Here is a 13,880-nt window from a genome sequence, read left to right as displayed (position 1 = left end):
TGAAGACAACATCTGGCATGCTTGCCTTCATCGATCAGAGTTGGGACATCATGTTATGGATACACAAGACATTGTTGAGGCTACATTTGGAATAGTGCTTACAATTCTGGTTGCCACACGATAGGACGGGTGTTATTATATGGGAAGGATGTAAAAAATTATTTACAAGGCTGTTACCAAGACTGGAAGGTTTGAGTTATAAGAAGAGACTTGCTAGGTGGGGACTTATTTCACTGGAACATCGGAGGCCGAGTGGTGAACTTATACGGGTTTATCAAATCATGAGGGGCACAGTTAAATAGCTAATGTCTTTTTCCTAGCGTAGGGGAATCATAAACAGAAGGCATAGGTTTAAGATGAGGGGGAAAAATTTTAAAACGGCGTGAGGGGCAACTTTCGCATGCACAGGGTGGTGCATATATGAAAACACCTGCTAGAGAAAGTGGTAGATGTGGGTACAATTAAAACATTGAAAAGATATTTGGGCAGGTGCATGGATAGGAAAGCTTGAGAGAAATATGGGCCATATGCAGGCAAATGGGACTAGTTCAACGTAGGAAACCTGGTCAGCAAGAGCAAGTTGGACTGAAGCATGTGTTTCTATACTGTTTGACTCCATTACTCTAATAGATTTTTTTGGCTCTTTCTAATCAAGAAAAACATCAATGCCACAGAGGCAAGCTATGACAGTATTTGCATTTCTACAGGTGAGGTTGCTCAGCAGTTGTGCAAATCTAATGTAATCAAACCTTGTCTGCTGTACAAAAAGCAGGATTGCCCAAGGATAGTCCAGCAGTGAGAGAGAAAACTGAGAGCACTCCAGCATAACTCTTCCAGAAATGATTTGATACAGGGGACTGAAGAAAGGCAGACATTTATCCCATTGTTACACAAATAATATTGTGAGCAACTCAAGAAACTACATACCAGAGAATGTTCATACTGGGTAAAGTTATTAAAAATGCCATGGTGCATTTGAAAATTAATAAAAATCATAGAAGATAGCAAAATAAGTAAATGAATGGCAAGTCTGGGCCTGTTTATTTAAGGATGCAATAAGCAGGCTGGTAGAAAGTGAACTAGATGGACTGTGATCTTTTTAGATCCCAGCAGTTCTTATGTTCAGAGGCTACAAAATAAACTTTGAAAGGCTGTCCTCCCAGAAGGGAATCCCAGACAAAGCGCAGATCAGATAATCGAGCTTGCCAGATCCCACTTTGCTATTTATGGAATTGAGAGCACAACAAACTTGGTTTACAGGTCTCTGAGTGAGCGATGCAGTATAAATTTTATTTTCATGTCCTTGCAAAAGCAAATATCCACAGCCTGTCACCATTTGACTACTAAAATACAAATGCACTCTATTTTTCATGGAAAGGTTTGTTTCTGAAATGAATGCTTTTTCATGTATTTAAAAAAAATCCACATGACCAGTATTACAGATTTTCCACAACAACAGAAAAAAAAACAATCCAAAACAAGGTTGCAGTAAGTTTTTCAGAGATAATGGGAACTGCAGATGCTGGGGATTCCAAGATAACAAAATGTGAGGCTGGATGAACACAGCAGGCCAAGCAGCATCTCAGGAGCACAAAAGCTGACGTTTCGGGCCTAGACCCTTCATCAGAGAGGGGGATGGGGGGAGGGAACTGGAATAAATAGGGAGAGAGGGGGAGGCGGACCGAAGATGGAGAGTAAAGAAGATAGGTGGAGAGGGTGTAGGTGGGGAGGTAGGGAGGGGATAGGTCAGTCCAGGGAAGACGGACAGGTCAAGGAGGTGGGATGAGGTTAGTAGGTAGCTGGGGGTGCGGCTTGGGGTGGGAGGAAGGGATGGGTGAGAGGAAGAACCGGTTAGGGAGGCAGAGACAGGCTGGACTGGTTTTGTCTCTGCCTCCCTAACCGGTTCTTCCTCTCACCCATCCCTTCCTCCCACCCCAAGCCGCACCCCCAGCTACCTACTAACCTCATCCCACCTCCTTGACCTGTCCGTCTTCCCTGGACTGACCTATCCCCTCCCTACCTCCCCACCTACACCCTCTCCACCTATCTTCTTTACTCTCCATCTTCGGTCCGCCTCCCCCTCTCTCCCTATTTATTCCAGTTCCCTGCCCCCATCCCCCTCTCTGATGAAGGGTCTAGGCCCGAAACGTCAGCTTTTGTGCTCCTGAGATGCTGCTTGGCCTGCTGTGTTCATCCAGCCTCACATTTTGTTATCATGCAGTAAGTTTTTCGTTGGCTAAGCTGAAAAATCAACATGTAAAAAATCCTAGATAACACGGTGTGAAGTTGGACGAGCACGGTAGGCCAAACAGCATCAGAGGAGCAGGAAAGTTGACATTTCAGGTCGAGGTCCTTCTTCACAAACTTGCCTGCTCCTGTGATGCTGCTTGGCCTGCTGTGTTCATCCAGCTTCACAACGTGTTATCTTGGATTCTCCAGCATCTGCAGTTCCTAAATCTATGTACAAAATCCTATGCAATTTTGTTTTAAAAACACAAAAGCTTTATAGAGGAGACCAAAGCCTTCAGATTTTGACAGAAGTTCAAAACAAAATTTCCATTTTTTCTATCAAGAAGTTCATATTTGGTTTGCTTTTCTTTTAAAATAACAGTGCGTCCCCAGTAAAATATAGCGGAATTAATAAGGCTTTCCATCCAAGTACAGTTTTAAAAATTTGATCTTCTCCTCAACTCCCTGCCTGAATCCCTCCAAATAGCTTTCCAGATCTACACAGTAAGAAGACAGCTTTAATCAAAACTCAAAATGAATGACTTGGATATTGTGATAATGGCCTCCTCAAATTTCCCTATCCTGTCTGGCAAGACTGATCAAGAACTTTCTCCAATGGCTTGCTAAATGGACCAGCACAGTAAGATGCAACCTTTGCCCATCTGGTCGGTTCCATAAAACTTTCCCCACTAATTAAGTTAAAAATTCTCTCCCGTGCTTACAATATTTCACGGCCTCAGCCCAGAGTACTTTCAATCTCCTCCAGTCCTACCTCACTCAAGGCAAGTTCTATGCTCCAGCAGTCTGGCCTTTGGGTGTTTTACCATCTCTCTTAACCCTGAAACCAACAGCCATGGCTTCAGCCTCCTAAACTTCAACCCCAGAAGGCCATCCTCATTTCCACCTGCATTCAAGGCCATCCTTAAAATCTTAGGTTGTCCCATCTCTAACTTTACACCTATGAATTGCCTTCAGACTTTGCTCTTTGCTTAAAAGACACCATAAAAATACAAGTTATTGATCAAAAAGAAAGGCTTTGCTATAATTCACAATATTCAATATGCAGGAGCAGAGCATCTGTAAGCTTCACATTGTGAAGTGTGCTTTGAGCCATTTGTATTCTAGTGAGAGGCACAGCTGTACCATCTAATGTTAAATCCATATTGCTTAACGAAGTGATTCTGGAATGCCTATGCAGCTCTCAGTTAAGTGGTAACTACATGTTATCATGTGAGTTCCAAAATACATCAAAGCAGCAAAGTAAACAGGAGTGCAAAACTCAAAAAGGCTAGAGCTGGCATTAGAGCCATCTTGTAAACATTGTTTGTGTCCCTTCCTTGCAACATAATGTAGAAAGTAACAGAATATTTAATACTTTAGCTACATGTTCGGTTTGCTCTGACCTAAAATCAAAGCTGCTTTTGATGACAGCAATTTTCACACTCACAATCTAAACCATCACAACAGAAAGCTTAGCTGCAAAATTTACCACTACACGGGGAGGACAAAATATCACGTTGCCGATTCTAAACACTGAATGGGTCCACAAATTAATTCTGTTTTTTACTAACTAAATATGCCACTCAAGGTCAAAACTGGTGCTTCAATAGGTAGAAATGTAAATAGCAGTCCTGTAACCAAGTAAGATGATTGTTCAGGAAAAATAAACATGACTCATTCAGGGACAAGTGCAATATTTCAGCTAAACAGGGTTTGAAACTTATGAAAAGCACTAGTTTCTTGGCTCCACATCAAAGCAACAGATTCCCTTATTAGAGATGCTGCATATGAACATTAGTGACATAATGGTATTATTTTGCAAATATGGAGTGGGACTTCAAAGTCAATACCAAGCACACTGCACAGCAAAGATGAGAGAAGTGGTAATGAAGCCCAGTGTGTGATATGCAAGGTGAAAATTGATGAAAGCTAGAAAATTGAGTAGGTAGGCTATGAAATGAATATATATCAGAACATGGAAATATCAAATGGACCAAGGACAAAAGAGATAAAGGAGACCTGACAAAATTCCCACATGTTATTATTGTGATGTAGTAAGTGGAATGTAATAAAAAGCTCATGTTCAGTGTCTTTAATAATATTTCTTGTAATGTTTCTATTTTTATTGCTTTTCAATCTCCATAGACTACAGCTGATCTGAATCACAGCACAGTGCCACTTCTCAACAGCAATATGCTTTCAATCGCACTCCGTTACAATAGGGAAGAGAGCAGGCTCGATCCAAACTCTGATCTTTCCTTCTGCTCACGAACAGAGTAGACTGAACTACTGGGAAACAATTTCAAATCAGGCTGCAAATGGCAACCTGGACTGACTACCAACAAATTGAGAGTGTATTGTGACCATACTGTCCCTTTAAGAGTTGTGTTTCACCCTGTTTCTCTTGCAGAGGGGCATTATCACAGTGTTGCCAAAGTGTCTCCTTCAGATAGGCTGCTGGTAAACAGCTTTGAGTTCTCCCTCGGTGCTTTAAAGTAAGACAAAAGAATCATGAATGAGCAGGGTCAGGCTCACATAGACCCAAAAGGACTTTAGTTTTGCTTTCAGATATAGCACACAGTGTGGAGCTGGAGGAACACAGCAAGTATTCCTGACCCGAAAGGTCAACTTTCCTGCTCCTCTGATGCCGCCTGGCCTGCTGTGTTCCTCCCGCATCTGTGATAATCTTCTTCGTTGTCAACTACAGCACCCGTTTTGGTGTCATGTGCAAACTTACTAACCATGACTCCGATATTCACATCCAAATTGTTTATATAAATGAGAAAAAAAGCGATAACCCCAGCCCTACTGCAGCACCAGTCCTTATGGTACACTGCAGTTCACACGCCTCCAGTGTGAAAAGCAACTCTCTACTACCACCTTCTATCTCCTACCTTCAGACCAATATTGTGTACAATAGGCTAGCTCCTCCAGATTCTATGTGATTTTACCTTATTAACTGATCTACCACATGGAACCTTGTCAAATGCTTTGAAGTCAATATAGACAATGTCTACTGCTCTGCCGCCATCAATCTTGTCACCTCTTCAAAACACGCAAATTAGTGAGACACAATTTCCAATGCACAAAGCCATGCTAAATATCCCTAACCAGTCCATGCCTTTCCAAATGTCCCTCAGAATCCCCTCCAACAACCTCCCCACCCCTTACGTAATGGTCTGTCAGAAACATCATTTTCCATTTTTCTCTTCACAAATACCGCTTAATCGCCCGAGTACAAAATATAATATCTTGCTCTGATTTCAGATTGCCTGCAACCAATGTATTTTGATTTTGCAAAGGAGAATTCAAACAAGAGACGGGGGCGAGGGTGGAAATAGAATAATAGAATCCCTACAGTGCAGACAGATGTCATTCGGTCCATCAAGTCTGCACCAAACCATTGAAGAGCGTCCCAACCAAACGCACCACCCCACCCTATCCCCATATGCCACATTTCCCATGGCTAATCTACTCAAACTGCACATCTTTGGACTGAGGAAGGAAACTGAAGTATCCAGCAAAAATTCACACACAAATGGTTTCAACCTTAGTGAGAAAGAAGTCCTCATGCTTTCCACATGCATGTGGACTACAATGGAGGAAACTGAGGATGGTTACCTTTGCTCTCTAGGAAGGCTTGGGATAATGAAGGTGTTTTAAACTGGACCACAAGAGTATAACATTTTATTTGCATTTGCTACATGAGCTAAACAGTTAACTTGCTGACTTTTTTTTAAACTTGCTGACTTTGGAAGGTTTTGAGCAGCTTAGGTTGCAAACCATCATTTATCACATACACCCACTTACCATCTTCACTCAAATTGAATTGTTATGACCTTGGCCCGGCATAACAAAAGGGAAAATTAAATGAGGAGCACTCTGGCTTCCTCCCAGGCAAATGGGGAGCCTCAACTTGAACCTGAATTATAGAGTTTCCAACGAATCTTTCTGCACTAGGAATAATTAAAACTGTGCAAAATCTACAAAGTAAAGTCTTGTCTTCAGAGCAATAAATGCAAGATGATGCAGAATTAACTTATAGTTAAAAGAAAATTCTTGCAGTTTTTTTGTCATCTTTTGTAAAATGGCAGAAAGTACAATATAAATTACTGTCCCAAGACTAACTGGCATATCAAGTTATTATACTTTCCTTTGAACTGGGAACCATCAAACTAATGGATGAAACTTTCTGTGCTGGTAAGCTTCAAGATCCTACATAACATGAACCAGTTTTACCGAGATTGAGAGCTAATAATAGCCGAGGACAGTTATTGAGCCTATTTCAGATGTTCCATGTAAATAAGCACTGATCATAGCAAATTGGAAGAGATATTGTGCATAAAATTAAGGGTAATTGAACACAAGGCGTTCCCATTTGCCCTACATGGATAGTTGGCATGAGGAAGTTGCAAAAATTGCACAATGCCGTGGTCGACAACCGTGTCTCAGAAAGAAAAGCAGAGTCACATCATAGGGCACAGCAAAAGGAGATTTACTGACATCTGTCTGACTTGGATCCCAACAGTAATATGCTCACCTTCACAGCCCAAAACCTCTCTAAAGGTTAACTATACATTACTCAACATGTTACTTAAATACAATTAATAATTATCCAATAGATATTCAAGAAATGCTATCCCATATCCTCAAATTATGATGTCTCTTTCTAGACTGCCCCACAAGGAAATATCCTTTCTACACCTACTTTAGCACCTGTAGTGTTTCCACCACTCCCTCCTCCACTAACAAAAAAAGGGGGAAGAGAAACGTGCTATCGATAACTTGCTGGTAGCATAGTGAGAAATAAGGCGGTGACTCAAGAGGCTTTGACGAGCAGTGGCTCAGCAAAAAGTACAGGTAAGCTCATGTAAAATCCTTTAACTTCCCTCTTTAGTCCTAGAACAATTGAGATGGTAGTTAGGGCAGTGACATGCTCCTCCTACAGGATGTGGGAGCTCGGAGATTTGCACCGTCCCTGATGACTAAACCTGAGGGAAGTGCACCCAGCTGCAGCTCCTGAGTGACCGTGTAAGGGAGCTGGAGCTAGAGCTAGAGCTGGGTACATTCAGAATCATCCGAGATGCTGAGTGCATCATAGATAAGAGTTTTAGTGAGGTGGTCACACCTAAGGTGCAGGCGGAGAGTAGCTGCGTGACCAGCAGGAAAGGCAAAGGGAATGTAGCCATTCCTCTGGAAAACAAGTATACCACTTTAGATGCTGTTGAAAGGGGAATGACAGGTCAGGGGAAAAGCACCAGTAGCCAGGTTGGTGGCACTACGACTGACTCAGGGGTAGAGTGGGAAAGGGTAAAGGTAAACAGGACCTTAGGTGATTGAAGACTCGATAGTTAGGAGATTCTGTGGCTGCAAACGGGAATCCAGGATGGCGCGGAGCTTCCCGCATGCCAAGGTCCAGATTAGACCAAACTAGATTGGCAGGAAGGTTGGATCCTCAACAACAGGGAGGCAAGTACAAGGCTGAAAAGAGACACAGTAATCAGAAATAGCAGGTTGAGGAGACAGGTCAGGTTGGAACAGGACAGGGAGCAAGGAATGCCTGATGGATTAAAATGCATCTATTTCAATGCAAGAGGGCTGACAGGTAAGTCCGACGAACTCAGGGCGTGGATAGGTATGGAGGGCTGGGATATTATAGACTTTACAAAAACACAGCTAAGGGAGGGATAGGACTGGCAGCTTAATGTGCCAGGGTACAGGTGCTTTCGGTGGGGCAGAGCTAAAGGAAAGAGGGGAGGAGGAGTTGCATTTTTGATTCTGGGGATTATCACAGCTGTAGTCAGATAAAATAACTGAGGCTTTGTGGGTGGAGCTAAGAAATAAGAAGGGATGGTGACATTATTGGGGTTGTACCCTAAGCCTCCAAATAGTCAGTGGGAATTAGAGGAACAAATATGCAGTGAGGGTGGGGACATTTGCAGGAGCAACAGGGTTGTCATAGTAGGGGTTTTAATTTTCCTAATACAGACTGGGACTATCATATTGTTAAGGTCTTGGACGAGGTAGAATTTGTTAAATGTGTTCAGGAAAGCTTCCTCAAGCAGTATCTAGAGGATCCTACTCAGGAAGGGGTAAGACCCGACCCACTCTTGAGAAATAGGCAAGGCCAGGTGACTGAGGTGGACAGTGAGGGAGCACTTTGGGACAAGTGATTATAGTTCTGTTTATTTTAAAATAGTTATAGAGAAGGTCAAAAACTGGTCCGCAGGTTCAAGTTCTAAGTTGGGGCAGGGTGAATTTTGATGGAATTAGACAGGAGTTTGCAGGGGTTGATTGGAATAGTTTGTTTTCAGGCAAAGGGTCTGCTGGCAAGTGAGAGGCCTTTAGAAGTGTGATAGCTAGCGGTGAAAGGTCTATATATTCCTGTGAGAAAAAGAGAAAGGTTGGCAGGAGAAGGGAACCCTGGATGACAAGAGGAATTGAGGCTTTGACCAGAAAATAGGAGGAGGCATGGTTCAGGTACAAGCAGCTGGGATCAAGGGAATCACTGGAGGTATACAGGGGTTTACTGAAAAAAGAAATCAGAAGGGTGAAAAGGGGGCATGTGATAGCTTTGGCTGTGAAGATTAGAGTTAATCCAAAGAGATTCTGTAATTATACTAAAGGAAAAAAAAACAAGAGAGAATAAGACCCCTCGAGGAACAAAGTGGACAAGTATGTATGGAACCATAGGACAAGGACGATATCCTCTGAGTATTTCTCCTCTGTTTGCCATGAAGACAGACATGAAGACTTGGAACTTTAGTTACTAGTTAGCGGCGATATCTTGGGAACAGTCCATTCTGCAGTAGAAGTGGTTTTGGACGTATTAGAATGTATGAAGGTGGATAAATCTCCTGGTCCTGCAAGAGTCTAGAGGAGAAGTTGTGGGGACCCCCTGGCTGAAACATTTGCATCATCATTAGTCATGAGTGAGATCCTGGAAGATTGAAGGGTAGCAAAAGTTGTGCCCTTATTCAAAGAGGGATGCAAAGAAAAACCTGGGAATTGTAGGCCAGTAAGCCTAACATCTGTGGTAGGTAAGTTACTTCAGAAGATTCTGAGGGATAAGAAATACATGTATTTGCAAAGAAAAGGTTTGATTAGGAGCGGTCAGCATAGCTTTGTGCTTGGGAAATTATGCCTAACAAATTTGTTGAAGTGACCAAGAAGGCTGATGAGGGCAGGATGGTAATTGTAATCTACATGGATTTCACTAAGGCCTTTGATAAGATTCCACATGGTAGGCTGCCCTGGAAGGTTAGATCACATGGAATCCAGGGAGAGCTGGCAAATTGGATACACAATTGGCCTGATGGTCAGAGGCAGAGAGTAAAAGTGGAAGGATACTTGTTGGACTGCAGGACTGCGACTAGTAATGTGCCTCAGGGGTCAGTGCTGGGCCCATGCTGTTTGTTATCTAAATCAATGCTTTGGATGAGAATGTACAAGGCATGATTAATAAGTTTATGGATGACACAAAAACAGATGGTATTGTGGACAGTGAGGAAGGTTATCAGAAATTGCAGCAGGATCTTCATCAGCTGGAGAAGTGGGCTGTGAAATGGCAAATGCAATTTAATATTGATAAGTGGTGTTGTATTTTGAAAAGTCAAGTCAAAGTAGGAGTTTCATAGTGAATGGTAGGGCCTTAAGGAGTGTAGTAGAACAGAGGGACAAAGGACAAACACAAAGAACAAAAGAAAATTACAGCACAGGAACAGGCCCTTCGGCCCTCCAAGCCTGCATCAATCGAGATCCTCTGTCTAACCTGTCATTTATTTTCTAAGGGTCTGTGTCCTTTTGCTCCCCGTCCATCCATGTACCTGTCCAGATATACCTTAAAAGGCGCTAACGTGTCAGCGTCTACCACCTCCACTGGCAACGCGTTCCAGGCACCCACCACCCTCTGCGTAAAGGAGGGGCCTTGAAGTTCAGGTGCACAGTTCTCTGAAAATGGAGTCACAGGTAGACAGGGCAGTGAAGAAGGCTGTTAGCACACTGGCCTTCATCAGTCAGGGCACAGAGTATAGAAATTGGAAGTTATGTTGCAGTTGTACAGGATGTTGATGAGGTTGCACTTGGAGTATTGTGTTCAGTTTTGGGCACCTTGCTCTAGAAAGGACATTGTTAAACTCGAAAGAATGAAGAATAAATTTACAAGGATGTTGCCAAGACTCAAAGAACTGAGTTATAGGGAGAGGTTGGCAATCTAGGACTTGTTTTCTTTAGCGCATAGGAGACTGAGGGGGGAACTTATAGAAGCTTATAAGATCGTGAGAGACATGGATAGGGTGAATGTACTCAGTCTTTCTACCAGAGTTGGGGAATCGAGTACTAGAGGGCATCAGCTTAAGGTAAGAGGGGAAAGAATAAATGGGAGGGGGCAACCTTTTTTTTTACATGGAGGGTGGTATGCATATGGAATGAGCTGCCAGCAGATGTGGTTGAGGCGGTTACATTAACAACATTTAAAACGCACTTGGACGAATAGATGGACAGTAAAGGTTTAGAAGCACGTGGGCCTAGTGCAGGGAAGCATTACTGTGGATGGACATTTTGGTCAACATGGCCAGTTTGGGCTGAAGGGCCTGTCTCCATGCTGTAGGACTCTATGCTTCTCTATATACCTCAATTAGATCTCCTCTCACTATTCTAAACTCCAGAGAGTATAGGCCTAAACAATTCAATCTCTTCTCACACAAAATCCCTCAGCTCTAGTATCAACCTAGTGAATGTCCTCTGAACTGCCTCCAATATAAATACATCCCTCCTTCAGTAAGGGAAACTGGACATTTGTCAAATATGGGTGCGAGATTGCTCGCTGAGCTGGAAGGTTCGTTTTCAGACGTTTCGTCACCATTCTAGGTAACATCATCAGTGAGCCTCCGACGAAGAGCTGGTGTTATGTCCCGCTTTCTATTTACTGGTTAGGTTTCCTTGGGTTGGTGATGTCATTTCCTTTTCTTTTTCTCATCTCCATCAACAAACACATTGATTTGGAGCCAATCTACCATCCCCTGAGAAAAAGAACAGGAAATGACATCACCAACCCAAGGAAACCTAACCAGTAAATAGAAAGCGGGACATAACACCAGCTCTTCGTCGGAGGCTCACTGATGATGTTACCTAGAATGGTGACGAAACGTCTGAAAACGAACCTTCCAGCTCAGCGAGCAATCTCACATCCAGAACCTCAACCTGAGCTACAAATCTTCTCAAAACTCGCTATTTGTCAAATATATTATTGTTTATTTCTAATATCTATAAATTAAATTGATTGTGGTCGGAATTGCTCTGTCAGATAGATGGTTAGTGTGTGCTTCAGAATAACACCAAAATTGGGGTGTGTTTCTTGTTCCATCTGAGGTAGACTTGGGATCAGCCTCTACATTCTGCATGAATGCAGAAGACCACGTAAACCACCAATAAAAGCTGCCAAGAAAACAGCACGGGATGAAGCATCAGCCGACAATATACCAAAGACTAGCTACAGGCAGAGCTCACATATCATCCCACATCAACAGGTTTATGTGATGCACCATAGTCATAAAAATGACAATAAAAATGTTATCTGCAAGTCTATTTGCTCATATAAACTGTACTGTTATTTAAGAACATAATTACCCATTGTCAACTTCCTGTATTGTCTTAGCAGCTGCTTGCGTTGACAGTTTAATCTGCAAATCCAGTCTCTGCAAGAAGTCTTTGGCAGACAGTTCCTCAGGGTGAATGGGTCTATTTTCAATATCGTCTGGACTTGGAGATGTAGAGCTTTCTTCACACAAAGTGTATGATTCCTTGGATTCATTCTCAGGAGATTCCAATGAGTTCAGTCCATTAAATAGTAACCCTTTGTCAGATATGACTGGAATAATAAGGGTTTTTCTTAGGAATATGCAATCACTTGTGAAGAGTTTATTTGCCCTTTTTATTTGCTCCATCTAGAACAGAATTATGACAAATGTTATTAACATTTTAACAGCAGGCCGGTTTTACATTGTATCAGATCTAATCAAAATATATGTTAAACTAAATCACACAGTGAATTGAATCTAGTACGCACTTCATGAGCATAAATTAGTACAAAAATGAAGTGATAGTGTGCAAGACACTTGCCGTTCTTCTTTGGAACATAGGCTCCAGTCCAGGCTGACAAGCTGAAACATTCTTGACCAATTGGCTATAATACTTCTGGCTAAGCTGAGCTTCAGCAGCACAATTCAAGCAGGGGATGCCTACGATGCAATAATAATTGGTATGGAGGATGGGAAAAATGCCATAGCACCACAACAGAGGAGGAATTTCTGAGGGCAATTCTAGGTCACACTGCTGGTATGGAGATATTTTATAGGGAGAGAGCTGAAAGAATATTGTTCAGTATCTGATGCACTACAGCTGATCTTCCAGGAAAAACAGCAAACCTCAAACTAAAATCTTCAAACCTTGAGTACCAACATCCTTTGCCTTGTTGGTCTCTTGATGATCAACCCTCACAACACAGTAATATTGGGTCTTAAAGCAAATGTACTCAAGTTCTTCTGTGTAACAAATATGGCATGTTTATGATGTTCCACATCACAGACAGGAAGTGCAGACATCAAAGCACAACCTCAAAGTTATGGGCTTTTATCGGTCTGAAATTCTGAGTTGATGGAATTATAATAGGGCATCACAGCCATATTAAAAAGCATATTGCTTTACATAAATATTCCTGGGTAGTTTCAATCATTTGAGAGTACCGAGTACCCCAACAGATTTGTTTCTGCGGTGGTAATCCCTTTCCAGCTTAAACTCCTGCAAATCTCCTTGCAGCAAGACCAAAGACAATCATTTACAGTCAAAACCCACAGTCAATGGGTGATTGCTCATCGGCAGAAGTTGCTGGCAAAACTCAGCAGGTCTGGCAGCATCTGTGAAGAAAAAAAAAATCAGAGTTAACGTTTCAGATCCACTGACTCTTCCTCAGAAGTGCTGTCAGACCTGCTGAGCTCTTCCAGCAACTTCTGTTCCTGATTTACACTCTGAAATAAATTTGATACCATAAGTAACTAGCCATAAACTTTTGCAGCATTCATGCTACTATGCTGAAGATATCACAATAACGTAAATGGATGTTGATCACTTGTCAAGAGCCCGCATGAGCTAGTAGCAGCAGCTATCAGTACTATTCTCCACCATGCATTCAAAGTTCAGTTGCCATGCAGTTAGTTTTTAAAATTTTAATTATAGAAGAAGTGCAATGAAAACCATGGTAAGCCTTTGGGGTATTACCATTGCTTTAAGAAGTGTACTTTGTCAGAGGCTGAGACAGAGGTTCTGATCAGTCTATTCAGTTCCAAGAAAGAAAATAGTTTGTGAGGCCTTAGTTTTTTTTAAGAAAAGTTGGAACAATTGAAGCAACCTGAATGGACAGAGTCAAACTCCCAAAAAGAAAACAGGATTTTTACTGTTTTTTTCCCCTTGAAGCTGGGCTTGAAAGCTGCAGTACATCTCTTTCTCTCACACACACACAGACACACACACAGACACACACACAGACACACACACAGACACACACACAGACACACACACAGTTTTCTCTTGAGGTTTTTTTGCATGTGAGGCAATCTATATTACTAAAATTTGTTTTAAGTAAGGGTGTACTTATG

General features: G+C 42.1%; 1 protein-coding gene across 1 annotated transcript in view; it reads right to left on the bottom strand.

Moving 5' to 3' along the window:
• Nucleotides 1-13,880, bottom strand: part of lysmd2 (LysM, putative peptidoglycan-binding, domain containing 2) — a 68,596-nt gene that overhangs the window by 10,119 nt on the left and 44,597 nt on the right. Inside the window, exon 2 of the mRNA XM_048562621.2 lies at nt 11,857-12,173. Coding sequence (XP_048418578.1) covers nt 11,857-12,173 — 317 coding nt within the window. The remainder of the gene's footprint in view (nt 1-11,856; nt 12,174-13,880) is intronic.

The sequence above is a fragment of the Stegostoma tigrinum genome, chromosome 33, assembly GCF_030684315.1.
Source record: "Stegostoma tigrinum isolate sSteTig4 chromosome 33, sSteTig4.hap1, whole genome shotgun sequence".
In the NCBI taxonomy this organism is placed as follows: domain Eukaryota; kingdom Metazoa; phylum Chordata; class Chondrichthyes; order Orectolobiformes; family Stegostomatidae; genus Stegostoma; species Stegostoma tigrinum.
Note: the sequence above shows the minus strand (reverse complement) of the source record. Positions and strands in the feature narration are given on the sequence as shown.